Below are 15,193 nucleotides of genomic sequence, written 5' to 3'. Positions count from 1 at the left end.
TATTTTATTTTAAAATTTTATTTATTTATTTATTTATTTTTGGTACTGGGGATCGAACTTGGGTCCTTGGACTTGCGAGGCAGGCGGTGGAACCACTAAGCTGAATCCCTGGCCTTATTTTTATTTTTTTATTTTTTTATTTTTTGTATATCCTTTTATTGGTACATTTTAAGTGTACAGTATAATGACATTCATCATTGGAGATATGCACCTTTACATACTCTCTGGGTTCTTATTTTTTCCCCTTCCCCTGCCCTCCCTTGAACCCCTCCATCCCTTCCTATTTACAAAGACTTTGTTTCCATTTTTTCATTTTCTCATATTAATTCCATTCCCTTCTTTCCTTTCCCCTAGCCCTCCCACTTCCCCTTCCCCTTCCCCTTTGCCCCTTTTCTTCCTATTTCACATTATCTATTACACCTTTTAGTCCTTATTTACACTTTCAGTTTCTCACACTAGAGAAGCAATTCAGTATTTACACATGTATGTTCTATTTATTTCACTTAAGAGTATCACCTCAGTGGGCATCCATTTAGTTATAAATGTCTCTAATTTCTCATTCTTTATGGCCGAGTAGTACTCCATCTTATAAAAAAACCACATTTTCTTTATCCAGTCTCCAGTTGATGGGCATCCCATCAAATGGGACTTCCAGTCCTAGTTCTTTGAGCCATCTCCGTACTGATTTCCACAGTGGTTGCTACAGTCTACACTCCCCTCAGCAGTGGAAGAGGGCTCCTCTTTCCCCATAGCCCTGCCAGCATTTGTTATTATTATAGAAGCACCCAACTTCTAAGGTTATTGACCAATGCCCATCTCCCCTTTCTTCCTAGTATTTTTTTTTTTCCCGGTACCAGGGATCGAACTCAGGACCTTGTGCTTGCAAGGCAGGCACGGTGCCATTGAGCTAAATCCCTGGCCCCTCTTCTTAGCATTTTAAAGCAATTTCTAGACATGTTTTTCCACAGAAAAAGACATTTTGAAAGGCAACTACTATATCATTATAACACCTGGCAAAATCAGTAAGGCTTAATATCCGTGAACACCCAGTCCATATTCACATTTTGTCATCTTTTTGCTGTTAATCTGCTCAAATTCCGATTCAGAAGAGATCTGCACATTAATTTTGATTGTTAAAACTCTTTAATCTCTTCTTATGCTGTAACAATTCCCACATTTTAAACCATTGATTTGTTAGAAAAATTGGGTAATTTTTCCTGTAGAGTATCCTACCTTCTGAGTTTGGCTAATTATATAATTGAGGCATTTAATTTATTTTATCCCTGTGAAGTGGATTTAGACCTAGAGGTTAGATTGTGTTAGCATCCAACCTTTGGGTAAGAATCGTCTCACATCATGAGGGGGTGACCCAGGCGTCAGCTAAATCTTGCCTGATGAAGAACCCATCAGCTTTTCACACTGAAGTTCCAGCTTCCAAGGGTGTTTGTTCCATAAATCAATTAAGTTACGAAGTGAACACTTTAAAATTCTATTATTCGCTCCTCGTTTGTTAATTGAAGTTCTATAAAGAAGAAAAATTTCCCCATCGGTTGTTTGATGGTTCCTACAACCTGCAAGATAAATGCTTAATTTCTCTTACTTGTTTGTTAATTTTCAGAATAATGAGTTGGTGACCAATGAGCACTAGTTTTGTTTTTCTCCACCTGCAGACAGAATCTCACTATGTAGTTCAGGCTGGCCTTGAACTCACTACCATATGTAGGGCAGGCTGGCTCTGAACACTGGCCTGAGCACCTTCTGCCTCAGTCTCCTGAGTACTGGGATTACAGACATGCACCACCACGCCCAGCATCTTTTTTATTGTTTATTTTCATTGAACTCATGGATATTTATATATTTGAGTTTTAATACAGTGTCTCCATGTATTCTTTTCAGCATCTAGTTGGAGCCCTGTTAAGTTAGATCCTTTGTTCTTTGACCCAGCACCACTCAGTCTTCCCTAGCTTAGACTTGTCTTGTGGCTTTTCTGTTTTAGAGCTGGAATTACCACTCATCCAAGGAAATCTCACCTCTTTTTTGGTATATAAAAATTTCCATGTTGAGAACCTATTCTTGTTTGGTATTCATTATCTCTAGGCCTGTTCAGTGGACAGAGCTAGGAAATACAGTTTTTAAGGAAAGAAATACTTGATTTTTATCACTCAAATTTAATATTACAGATTGTTTACTTCATAGGTTTTATAATTATATATATAATTAAATCTTATGTAATTATTAACTCTTATGCTTAAAATCTTGTTTCTTGACGATGTGAACAAGTTATCTACTTTATTCAAAAACTTTAAAGTGCCTGTAATAATTTTAAAATCATTGTACCTACACAAATAACACTACTAGCAATAAATATACTGAATAAAAAGAATCCTTCATGTGCTTAGATATGTCCCACTGGTGATACACAGTCAAAGCACTGCTTTTAAAAATATTTGAAGCCAGGTGTGGTAAGCACACTTGTAATCCTAGCACTCAGGAGGCTGAGGCAGGAGGGTTGCTGCAAGTTCGAGGCCAGCTGGTACTACATAATGTGTTCAGGACCAGGCTGGACTACATAGCAAGACCCTGTCTCAAAAGCTTAAAATAAAAATCTTACTATTAACAATATATCTTGGAGATCACACTGTCATTGCTTATTCATAATGGAGACCTTCTTCAGTCCTTCTGTGACTATATCTTGCTCTATTTTGTGACTACGCATAGTTTATTTAACTGAAGTTGGGCCTTTTGTGGATACCATTAAATGAAGAAAACAGTTAAAATTACAAAGCAGCCTCTGCTCATCTCTCTTCCCAGTGTTGGCTGGACACATGACTTGACTAAAGAATCTGTAGTTCACATAAGTGTGGTGGATTGTGCCTCTCAGAGAGCTTGGAAAATGGGTCCCTTGCAGTGGTTTGAGTTCTGCAATAAACCATCAGTGCAGCCATGGTTTATGATGGGCATATTTGGTGGATGTATTGCCAATGTTTATCTGATTGTCTTTTTCAAGCTGAACGCACTTGCCCTTCTGGATACACAAAATGTCAGAACTCGAACATCTGTATTTCTCGACTTTACTTGTGCGATGGAGACAATGACTGTGGCGACATGAGTGATGAAAACCCCACTTACTGCTGTGAGTAAGATAAAACTGCGACTCCAGAGATGTGTGTCATGAACCGATACAGAGACCCACGCCCGGGTGTCTGTGCTCATTTCCAGTTGCTATCTCAAAATGAGTTTTCAGGGGATGTGGAAGGCTGGTGCTTTAGGGTTCGAGCGGAGAATGCCAGAAGCCCTTTCTCTCTGTTCCCTGGTTGGGTCCTCAGGCCCCAAGTACTGCTTCCAGTGACCTGTGACAGTTAAAGAGCAGGTTCTTCCGGGGTCCTCAAGAACTCTAGGCAGAATTTCTACATTGAGCTCTTACCATTTACTATTAATATGATTAAAGCAGTTACTAGTAACTGATATTTTAATATCCCTTAATACATTTGAATTTCAGAAATCTTTATTTCAGAAACCTGGTTCTTTCAAATAATTTCCTGTATTTATAGCTCAAATTAAATGGTCTTTCTTAAGGTTGATAACTTTGGGACTGTTAGTATGCAAATAGATCCATAATATAAGAATTTAGTAATTGCCCTTTTCTATTAGGAGTTTATGTAGTTAAACTCTGGTCACAGTTCCCTCTCAAGGAAACCACTGGACATCACAATAGTTTGTCAACAGGCCAGGCTTAAGTTCAAGAACAGGAATCAGTTGTAATAGCAGCATGAGAAAACAACCATCAGATGGGGCTGGGCAGATTAGAGTTACTTCTGACTTTTCAGGGGCCTTGCTTCCCCAGTAATCCTTTCCCAGCAAATCATCAGATATCATGGGCCAAAGCAAGGAAGCCTGTAGACCATAGGAATTACAAAGCCTGACTCAGGTTTGTTTCCACATAATAATTTAGAAAATACATTGTGCCCAAGATAACTAATGTTACTTGAGAAAAGAAGCAGTGTTCAAACATAGGTATATCTCGCATTCACTAACCCTATATAAACTAGGGGGAATAGGAGAACTTTGCTGACTCATGCTGTGTGCATCATGGTCTAACATGGTTAAAAGGTTGTGTGGGGTGAGGCCAGACATGGTTATAGATTTGTGCAGAAAAAATAAAACCAGCATATTTTACATGAACTTTTCTTCCTTTATCATAGGATAGTTCTTTTGTATTTCTAACAAATAGTACTTTTATCTTGGATTTTTGGAATCTGGAAGAAAATGTCTGGGAACCTGGGGCAGTATTGCCTCCTTTCTGTCTCCCATACACCTCCATCCCCAGGGAAAGCTTGTACAAAAGCCCATCTCACAGGCCCTGGCCTTCTTCTCTTGGCAGCTGTGATGCAGTTCAGAGAAGACAGGTGGGAAGCTGCTTGGGTTTTGCTCATGGGTTTGGTCTTCTTTTCTGCTCCAGCCACTCACACGTGCAGCAGCACTGAGTTCCAGTGTGTGTCTTCCCGACGCTGTGTCCCTCTCCACTGGTTCTGTGATGAAGAAGCGGACTGTTCTGATGGCTCTGATGAACCTTCCTCTTGTGGTGAGTCTTTGAGCATGAAAAGAATTCGATGCTACTTAGAACTTCAGTCTCTTTCAACAACTTCCAATGCAGAATAGGGTTGTTCTTATTCTCCCAGCCAAGGTGTCAAAACCACACAATAGATTTCCATCAAAGACGTTCTCAGGCAGGGTCCTGTGTGGGGACCTGATCTGAATATGGAAGTTGCTGGTTGATGCTGATCAATGGGATTGTGTTGGGTGTTGTACTTAATGCAGTGCCGGCTTATAGAGCTCAATTAATTTTAGTTGACTCTTTATTGGGATTTCTGAATGTGGCTGAGTTCTGACTCATAAAACTCAGAATCAGAAAATGATTGGACTCACAGACATATGGAAGGTGCACACTGTGGGTGCACATACTCTTTCTGTTTTGTGACTGTGCCAGCTTACAGAGTGAGGTGGCCTGCCCACTTGAGCTCCCCAAGAACTTCTAGGGACCCCCTTGTATTCCTGGAAGCAGTTGTGCCTTGTTTGTATTTAGGGACTGCTATTTACTTTTACAACTTCTAATTGATATCCACACACATTTTAAAACATAATTCTAGACATCTGAAGATACAACCTCTGCATTTCTTTTTTCCAGGTTTTTTCTTTTTTTGTACTGGGGATCGAACTCAGGTCCTTGAGCTTGTGGGACATGGGGTGGAACCACTGAGCTAAATCCCCAGCTGCACTTTTTTTTAATCTATCAATAAATCATATTTCTATATAGGGTCAGCAAACTTGGAGTGTGGGCCAGTCACCTGTCTTTTTTTTTCTTCCATTATTACATGTTAGCAGTGCATGCATTTTACAATCATCTTGGGGAGTTGGTAGCATGCACATAATACAACTTGTTTCCTTTTTTAACTCCCTTCCTTCTCCTTCCCCCCTTCCTCCTCTTCTAGTTCCCCTTTCCTCCTTTTCATTCTTGTTGATATTATTCATCTCCTCAAAGAGTCTATTCATGTACAGGCCTTTCACACTAGCTTCTGAAAGTTCTCAGTACTCTTACTGTTATCACTAAACTGTCTCTTATAATAGTTACAATTAAATTTTCATTTGCCTTAAGGTAATTGGAATTTCTGGGTTTATGGGGCCAGGACAACTTGATTAACTGAATAGGAACATCTTGAGTTAGTACTAAAAGATTTCAATCAGTGACAGCCAATTTAAAGTCGAATGGTGACTTAGCATTTTTACTTGATAAATATTTATTGAGCACCTACATTCAAGACACTGTGGGCCTGCATCGATGAATAAGACCAAATCCCTCCCCATGTGGAGCTTATATCTTAATGAGAAAAGGCAGATGGCAAACACAATGAAGAAATAAATTGAGTAGTATTTTGAAAGATTATGGATGTTAAAGGAAATGAGAGCAGAGAAGCAGGGATGGGGAGTGCTGGGGAATGGGGTACACAAAATGGTCTTGGATGAAAAGAAGATTCTAAAATAGAAACATGCAGTGGTGGGTAATTTATATCATCCCTTGGGAAAAACTAAGTCTCTGCCATAGCTGTAAGGGAGTACTGAGCGTCATTTTAGACACCAGAGATAATGGGGACTTTGCCCATTAGTTGACCCCTTTTCCTCTGACCATTGGTCACTGGTACGCCTCTTGTTGGAGGCTGGCCCTCGCTAGTGATGTAAAACTAGCCAATGCTCTGTTGTAAGCTTTTTAGACTGCCCGTGCTATAGCAGCTTCTCTCAAGAGTTCCGGACTATAAACTACTCTTTTCACATAGACTGCTTCATAAATTACCTCTTTTCAGCACACGCTGAGCGAACATGCCAAGGTAGTGAGTTCAAGTGCGATGGTGGCAGGTGCATTCCAAGAAACTGGATCTGTGACGGCGATAACGATTGTGGGGACATGAGTGATGAGGATGAAAGACACCATTGTGGTAAGTGAATCCACTTAATAGCTATTTTCTTCTTTTGGTACCGGGGATTGAACTCGGGTCCTTGCGCTTGCGCAGCAGGCAGTGAAACCACTGAGCTAAATCCCCGGGTCATGAATCCACTTAATGCCTTTGCAGAGTCACATTACAGGGAAACAGCAGAGTCACTTTTCTATATTTGGGGAGTTTGGTAGATTCCTGTTAAAGTGAATGCTCACTGATGGGATGTTCCCTTGTTTTTCTACTCTTTGATGTCATCCAATTAAACATGTTTACAGTGACGAAAAATGACTTTATGTTTATTCTCTCTCTCTTTTTTTTTTTTATTTTTTTGCCTTTGGCTGTGATTCTTGAGTAGTTAAGGAAAACCGAGCGGGCCACTCTTGATAGCAGCTTTCCCATTGTAATAATTGAGTGTGCTTCCAGTTTCATCTGTAACCTTAGAGCTGGGAGTTGGGGGTTGCCATTATTCATAGTCAGTGGCTTATGGAACATCATTTTCCATTCCCAACAAATCATGTAGTTCTTACTTGCCATGTCTTAGCAGAGTCCATGGTGGGGCAATATAAAGAGTGGTGTCCTGATGCTTACATTTGATGGTGCACAAATATGTGCTTCTTGGTGGCCCACAGCTCGGTGTGTGCTCTGTTTACTGACATGGGAGGCTGGTAACTCCACATACAAGGACTGTAGCAAATACTTGGTCATTTCTTCTTTTATATCCTATTCATTTGCAATAGCCTTGGTAAAATACCTGTTTTTTTATTCTGCAGACATACCTGGGGTGGTAGCTATCATATAATTGAAAAACACCAACTTTAAAGAAAAAGACTTGAGTTTGGAGCCCTAGCCTTTCTTCTGGTTCTCTGACTTTGAGCCATTTAGTTAACCATGTTGAGTTTCAGTTTTTAAGTAGAAAGAACATAAAACTATTCACCTCACTTTGTTCTATGTGATCACACCAAGACAATGTTGCCAATATTTAAGATATTTGGATACCAAATTGGATAACAAAATTGTAGTGGATTCTGAACCTCTAAGGAAAGAAATGATCTTAATATAATGATCTTATATTAATTTTTTTTTACAGTGAGTTCTCATGTGGTCTCTGATTCTTGTGTGCTTTGGTTTCAGAACAGCAAACCTGCTCAAGTTCTGAGTTTCACTGTGTAAACAGCAGACCTCCAGCCAGGAAGTGTATTCCCCGCTCTTGGGTCTGTGATGGTGATGCGGACTGTATCGATGCCCTTGATGAGCATCAGAATTGTACCCGGAGATCTTGCTCTGCAGATGAATTCACCTGTAATAATGGACTTTGTGTCCTACAATCATTCAGGTGAATTGGGCACTAAAACATTTCCCAGAAAACCTCAAATGTCTGTGGGAGCAAGGCTGACTTATCTGCTGGGCATGGTGGCTGCAGAGCCTAAGGCCCCTGGCACTTTGAACTTTTCATAAAAATGTTTTGATTCCTTTGAAATCAAAAGAAAAAAAATAACTTTTGGTGTTTTCATATGTAATACTAATGAATCTGCCTTTATACTAATGTACTCATTTAACACAATTTTTAATATTTCTATGGATAATGGGTCCCAAGAAGGCAGAATTTGCCCAGGACCCATGAAGGGTCTCATATGGACTTAAAACACAGGGCCAGGGAGGTGAATGAAGCTGGCTTGATGCAAGAAAATTCTTGTGTCAAGTTGGTGCATGGGTACAAGAAATAGGTCACTTTGTTCTCTGCTCTAAGAAAAATAACAAGGCGAGCGTGAGGATGAATGGAGCTTGACATTTTGATTCTGGGTCAGGGAGACAGCAAGGAGAGGCAGGTGGGCAAATTGAGCTGTATGTTCCAGCTAAGGATGCAAATCTTGTTTTGTTGTGCAGGAGTGCCACAACTTCTGATGCTGGAGAAGTTGGAAATGTACATTTTCATATGAAATATTCTGCTTTTAAATGCTCTCCCTACCTTTCTGTCCATTTCTTCTTTCTATTTTCTTTCCCCTCCAGCTTCTACATTGCTTTTACAAAGGGCAGAACAGAAAGAAAAAATACCATTTATCTTGCAACCTGAGCTATAGGATTTTAAATAAATGCAAATTCTGTGCAACTGGAGTAATGCGTATCTCGCACTTGGCAGAATGCACGCTCCCCATTAGGTACAGTGGGATGGGGGTATTTTTCCTATTGACTTTTTCCCCTTGGGTCATTATTGATGCATCTGAAGAAGCTGGATAAGACTGACTTGTGAGCAGCTTGCTGGGATAAAATAATGATGTGCAATTGTACCTAAACAAGTGATTGGTTTGCCCAGCTGGCTTCTCTCTCTCTCTCTGTCCCTCTTTGGTACTGGGGATTGAACTCAAGACCTTTTGCTTGTGAGGCACGTGGCGGCACCATTGAGTTAAATCCCCCCAGCTTTTTTTTTTTTTTTGAGACAGGGTTTCACTGTGTAGTGCAGGCTGTCCTTGAACTCACAATGTAGCCCGGGCTGGCCTCAAACTCACAGCAATCCTCCTGCCTCTGCCTCCCAAGTGCTGGGATTACGGGCATGTGCCACCAGGTTGGCTTTCTTTTTCCCTCTTGAACCATGTCTCAAGTCAACATCATACGTGACTAAGCCAGTATGATCATAGCTTTCTTCACAGTCCCATACACATGTTTTGGTGTAAATCACATTGGCAATGTCCTGGGTTTATGGATGGCAACTCTGGTCAGCCAGCTGGGTTGTAGGTCAGTTGTAAAATTGACCACATCCACCTTGGGTGCCTTTACATTTTATAATGTTCTACCTTCTGCTCCTGGGCTTTCCATGGTAAATTTTCTCTGAATTATCAAACATTAGTTTTGTCCATCTTTAACCTCCATTCCTGTGTAGTCATAATTAGTTTATCACTGTCAGCAGAACCCCTTCAGTAATCACGACTTTCATGCAATCTTGGAATAATGTACAGAAGAAAGACCAATTTTGCTTACACAATTTCAGAAAACTGTTGTTTTCATAATGCCTTGGAATATTAGTTACCAGAATAGCTTCTAGAACTACAACATACTGTCTCTCTTCGCCAGTGTGGCTTGAAAACTGCTATTTTCTTATCTCTTTCTCATCACCTTAGCAACTTACATCTTATGATAGGTGACAGTAGAAGTTTATGAAAGAAGGAATGGGTCTGCCAATGCAGACATTCATTACTTCAGTGGGAAAATATGTGTTGTTAGAGGACACATCCAATAATCTTATAATAAATAGCATTCACCTGATAAGTTTCTATTTGGGCACGGGCACCTCTACCATATTATCAGTGCCCTTAAGTTATCTCATTATCTGATGACTAGATGTGATGAACACCAAAATTACAAAAATTATATTTAATGTATCATTTGCAGCGGGACACAATAACTCTAGATCCACATTTCCCACGATAGCAACTATCACTGGGGGAAGTTGTGTTGAACATCAAATATTGGATTCTCCCAGAGTTGCAGATGGGGACTAGGTGGAGAATCTGAGGAGAAGAGGGCTAAGGCATTGATGATCTTGTTATTGGGATGGTCAGTCATATGGATAGAGGAGGAAGCAAAGCCTCACAGGGCGACTGTTAAGAGTTGTCATCAACCTCTCCACTTTTGGTCCTTTGTCTCACAACGCAGGTGTGACTGGCGCAATGACTGTGGTGACTACAGCGATGAGAGGGAATGCTCATACCCGGCGTGCCAGGAGAATCAGTTTACCTGTCAGAACGGGCGCTGCATCAATAAGGCCTTTGTCTGTGATCACGACAATGACTGTGGAGATGAATCTGATGAGCAGGAGCACCTGTGTCACGCCCTACAACCCACGTGCCCCCCTCACCAGTTCAAGTGTGACAACGGGCACTGCATCGAGATGACGAAGGTCTGCAACCACCTGGATGACTGTTCGGACAACAGTGATGAGAAGGGCTGTGGTGAGTGCGGCAGAAGGCAGGACAACGAAAAAGGGGAGACTTTCTGTGGTTCTCAATCCTTTAGCCCTTACTCGGACTTCTCATCTGTCTTCTATATAGAAAATTTACAAAAAATTACTATTGCTTCTTTATCAAAAGGTAACGATTTCAAACATTTTGGGTCTACTTTTTCAGCTAGGCAGCCATTAGAGAGAACAAAGGTGAACAAATGTCTATGCCAGCATTTAAGAGCATGACAGAAGAAGGTGCCCATGAATGAAGAGGACATGTTGAGTTTCTTTGGCTCCTTGGTGTGATTTGTTACTGGAAGTGTGCCTCTTCTGGGACTTCTTAGCCTCCCTTCCTTTTTGTGCTCAGATGATCCAGTGGGAGATCCTATAAGTAGGCTAGTCAAGAATTTATGAAATGGGTACTGTGTGCTTAGTGTCATCTTGAACTCCGTAAGATTGCTAAGTCAGACTGTTGGTGGTGTTTAGTCCTTCTAACCATCGTTTTATGTGTGCTGATGTTGTCTCTGTGATAAAAGTATAAATGTTCTGAAGGAGAGACCATCTGTTTTCCTTTATTTTGTTTTCTCTATTGCACTGGCTTATTGTCAGTACTCGTTAAATGCATTTGCCTAATTGACTCAGAAGTATATAGTGGTTTCCGGTATTGTAGGAAAGAGAAGACTTGTGAAGCAACTTGAAGATGCTATGGACATCAGGAGGAGGCATATCTGTGTAAATTGTAAAAACCATGTAGGGCCGGGTATTTAGCTCAGTGGTTCCGCCACCTGCCTCGAAAGCACAAGGTCCTGATTTCGATCCCTGGTACAAAAAACCCCAAACCAACCAAAAAACATGTAAAACTGGCTTTGCTCTAATACAAGAAAAACTTCTACAAGTTTCTACCAAAGTTTCAAAAACCATCGAATAAATTAAGAAAAAACACTTATTATTACATATTTATACCAGAATTATAAGGCATTGCCTTATATTTAATTGTAACTCAGGTAGATTCCCATTAGGTCTTAACTAATTTTGCTTTGCCTTAACTCTAGAAATAAAAGTCCCAAATTGTACAAAATGTAAACTGAAATCTTTGAGTCGAAGAGGAGGTCTCTTCCAAGCCTACTAAATATCTATTCTTTTTTTGAGGTACACCTCCGACCCTTACCCCTTTTGAGAGAGGTGTCTTTAAGTTGGCCAGGCTGGACTGGAACTTGGAAGATTCCTGCCTTAGCTTCATGAGTAGCTGCGATTAGAGTTGTATGCTATCATGCCCAGTTTAAGCATCACTCTTTAGCAAAGGGAATTCTAATGATCTTGTAAACCATTTTCTTTTGCAAATAAAACTTATAGATGTGAAATGAATTGCTCAGGGCTACATGGTAAATTGCTAGCAGTAGAACTAGATATTTGGATCATGGATTTTGCAGCATGAAGTAATTTTTAGTCTGTCACTTCTTGCTGAGTAGAGAATTAGTAAGCACGTGTTCTCTGTGTAGATGTTTTTGGGGTGAGGTTGGCCACGTGTTACAGGACTACACCTGTACAGAGGTATGGCCAGTCCTGCAGGAAGGCCATGTAGTGTTTCACGGAGGGTTGAGTGCAGGCCTCTTAGGAGAGGCAAATGTGCACATCTCTTCTGTGCTCTGTGCTCAAGTAGGACACATGGTATGAGTATCATACATTTTTCTCCCTTAGAAACCTATTTTTCCAGCACCCTGGGGAGGCTCTTTTCTTTTTGCTCATTTATCTCCTCTCCCCTGCCATTTTACTTTAAACATTAAACATTAAGAAAAGTTTGACAGACATGGGACTAGAAGTCAGCTAATCTTGTTAGTTGTATTAGTTGTTAAATCTATTTCTGAAGGATTCAATTGGGTGAGGAAGTAGAAAAAATAGTGACTGTCTTCTGATGTGATTCATTAAGGATTGGCACTGTTCAGTAGACACAATGACTGGACCAGGAGGGTGATGCTGATATTTTAGATTCTCTAGTAACTGTCTTTTACCTACAGGTATTAACGAGTGCCAGGACCACTCCATCAGTGGCTGCGATCACAACTGCACCGACACTCTGACCAGTTTCTACTGTTCCTGTCGTCCTGGTTACAAGCTCATGTCTGACAAGAGGACTTGTGTTGATATTGATGAATGCAAGGAGACACCCTATGTCTGCAACCAGAAGTGTGAGAATGAAGTAGGCTCGTACATTTGCAAGTGTGCCCCAGGCTACATCCGAGAGCCGGATGGAAAGACCTGCCGGCAGAACAGTGATATTGAGCCCTATCTCATTTTTAGCAACCGCTACTACTTAAGGAACTTAACGATAGATGGCTCCTCTTACTCCCTCATTTTGCAAGGACTGGGCAATGCTGTGGCACTGGATTTCGACAGAGTAGAAAAGAGATTGTACTGGATTGACCTAGAGAGGCAAGTCATTGAGAGAATGTTTCTGAACAAGACGAACAGGGAGACAATCATAAACCACAGACTACCAGCACCAGAAAGTCTGGCTGTAGATTGGGTTGCCAGGTAAGAAGATAAGCTATGAGTGTTTTAAAAGTTGAACATTAACAAAACACTCTAGCCATGTTTTTATCTTGATAGGGAATTGATTCAACTTGGGTCAATATTGGATACATTTCATATATCTGCCTTGTTTTTTTCTGCTTTGTAACTACTATTCAAATGGTACACCACAGAGTTTAAAATCTGGGGATTATCAGAATCTATGGTATTTTTTGGGGGGGCTGGGTACCAGGGATTGAACTCGGGTCCTTGCGCTTGCGCAGCAGGCGGTGAAACCACTGAGCTGAATCCCCCGCCTATGGTATTATTTTTATTAGGAGGAGGTTTATTAGGGAGGTAAGAGCTCACTACTGCTGGCCATTCAGTTACCTGGAGATGATGTTAAGGGATTGATCCATGGAGTCATCCAGTACAGTTGGATTAGGACTGAACTCTTGCAAAGAGGTTTTTGAGTCTTTTGGAAGGGAAACCATACTCGATCCATTTAGAATTGATTATCAGCTCCTCAGTGACCCTCCAATTGTAGGGGTACTGAACCTTTTGGAAGGTTCAGATATAGTAAGACCTAGATGAAATAAAACCATGGGCCCTTGATGGTAAAAACACTTGTATATTTATGCTCACTAAGTTGTGTACCAAATCTGGAGAGTATAGAACCCCAAAGCCCACACTTCCCAGATGCCAGGATAAGACTTAAGGTTAAGGATACCTGCTCTCCGGAAAATAAATAGATTTTATTGTATAACAATACTTTTAGGCCTGAAATATCCCTGAGGCAGGAGTTTCTAGCAGATTCTAATACGTTTTCAAGGTTTTTTAAGTTTGATTAAGCAAAACACATCAAAAGATAAGAAATGCATTTTGCCACCTAGTCTGACAGGGTCAGGGATGGGTTTCTCTTTATACGAAGAATGTCAGGATTCGGAGTGTCTTTTTGCAGTTTCAATGATAACAGGTAGACAAGTCTGTTTCCTTCACTCCTTCATTTAAACTATAGTCTATGGCATTCACTTCTGCTCATCTGTTCCTCTTAAGTTATTGCATTGCGTGGGAAGGATGTCTTATGCTGCATGAAGAAAGTAAAACCAGCTCCTGGTATGATGTGTGGCCCTGGAATTTCCAGTGTCACATCACCTGGAGGTGGGAATTGTAGCGTCTTCTTGCATCTTCCATCGCCTCATTGCAGCAAGGCCAACTTCCTATTTCTCCTGCCCTCCTTTGGCTAGGGAAGGTGCCTTCTAACAGCTAGCTGTCTATGTGACTCAGATAGCTTGGGTTGGAAATCAGGTGGCTAAAAAAATGATTGTACCAGTAACTCCTGTATCTCTGTTTCAGAAAGCTCTATTGGTTGGATGCCCAGCTGGACGGCATCTTTGTCTCCAACCTCCAAGGTCAATACCGCCGCATGCTAGCCCAGCACTGTATGGATGCCAACAACACCTTCTGTTTTGACAATCCCAGAGGAATTGTTGTCCACCCTCAATATGGGTATTATTTCCCTGTAATGTCAGGCTCTTCTGTCATGCTCTTATTCTGCCTCTGTTGCCAAAAAGGGTGCTCACATAGCTCTCTCAAGGCCAGTATCTTCCTGGGACTTGTCTTCTGCTTTTCCTGCCTGGTAAATGGTTTAGGTAGAAGCATGGCTCACTCAAATGATAGTCATCAGTTCTTCTGTTGTCTTTGCCATGACACACCATTTCACTTTTCAAGCCACATATTTTGACTGCATGCCAAGAAAATTGTGGTGAGAGAACTACTTCTTCACTGGACTCTCCATGTCAAAGCCACTGAAATCCAGTTAATCATGTTCATTCCTGAGCATTGCCTGTGGATCATACCCCTTTTCCTCCTCTTTCAGATTATTTTCTGTTAGTTCTCTTTTCTTTCTGAGAAGCTCTGCAGGATGTAAACTCCATTTCTGTAAATGGAGAAAAGCTGTCATTTGGCTACTGACTTCTTTTGGCTGCAGGGACTGACTCAGTGTGCTTGCTCCCGCAGGCACATCTACTGGGCAGACTGGGGTCAGCATGCCTACATTGGCAGAGTGGGCATGGATGGAGCCAATAAGTCTGTGATTATCTCAACCAAGTTATCATGGCCCAATGCCATCACCATCGATTACACCAATGACCTCCTGTACTGGGCAGATGCTCACCTGGGATACATTGAGTATGTATGCAGAAAAGAACAAAATGGGAGAGCTGCTCATTGCAGATACGGGGCTTGTGCTTCCAGTATGTTT

The 15,193-nt window shown here is 41.1% G+C and overlaps 1 protein-coding gene across 2 annotated transcripts in view; it reads left to right on the top strand.

The window, feature by feature from the left end:
• Lrp2 (LDL receptor related protein 2) overlaps window positions 1-15,193 on the top strand; it is a 189,226-nt gene that overhangs the window by 126,395 nt on the left and 47,638 nt on the right. For both annotated transcript variants that reach the window (XM_013076946.3, XM_004857623.4), the window contains exons 45-52: window positions 3,008-3,133; window positions 4,460-4,582; window positions 6,357-6,488; window positions 7,620-7,821; window positions 10,137-10,432; window positions 12,438-12,954; window positions 14,287-14,439; window positions 14,950-15,120. In XM_013076946.3, the coding sequence (XP_012932400.1) occupies window positions 3,008-3,133; window positions 4,460-4,582; window positions 6,357-6,488; window positions 7,620-7,821; window positions 10,137-10,432; window positions 12,438-12,954; window positions 14,287-14,439; window positions 14,950-15,120 (1,720 nt within the window). The remainder of the gene's footprint in view (window positions 1-3,007; window positions 3,134-4,459; window positions 4,583-6,356; window positions 6,489-7,619; window positions 7,822-10,136; window positions 10,433-12,437; window positions 12,955-14,286; window positions 14,440-14,949; window positions 15,121-15,193) is intronic.

The sequence above is a fragment of the Heterocephalus glaber genome, unplaced genomic scaffold, assembly GCF_053883595.1.
Source record: "Heterocephalus glaber isolate CG9 unplaced genomic scaffold, H.glaber_assembly_v1.0 deba00000347, whole genome shotgun sequence".
Classification (NCBI taxonomy): domain Eukaryota; kingdom Metazoa; phylum Chordata; class Mammalia; order Rodentia; family Bathyergidae; genus Heterocephalus; species Heterocephalus glaber.
This window is presented reverse-complemented; position numbering and strand designations above follow the sequence as displayed.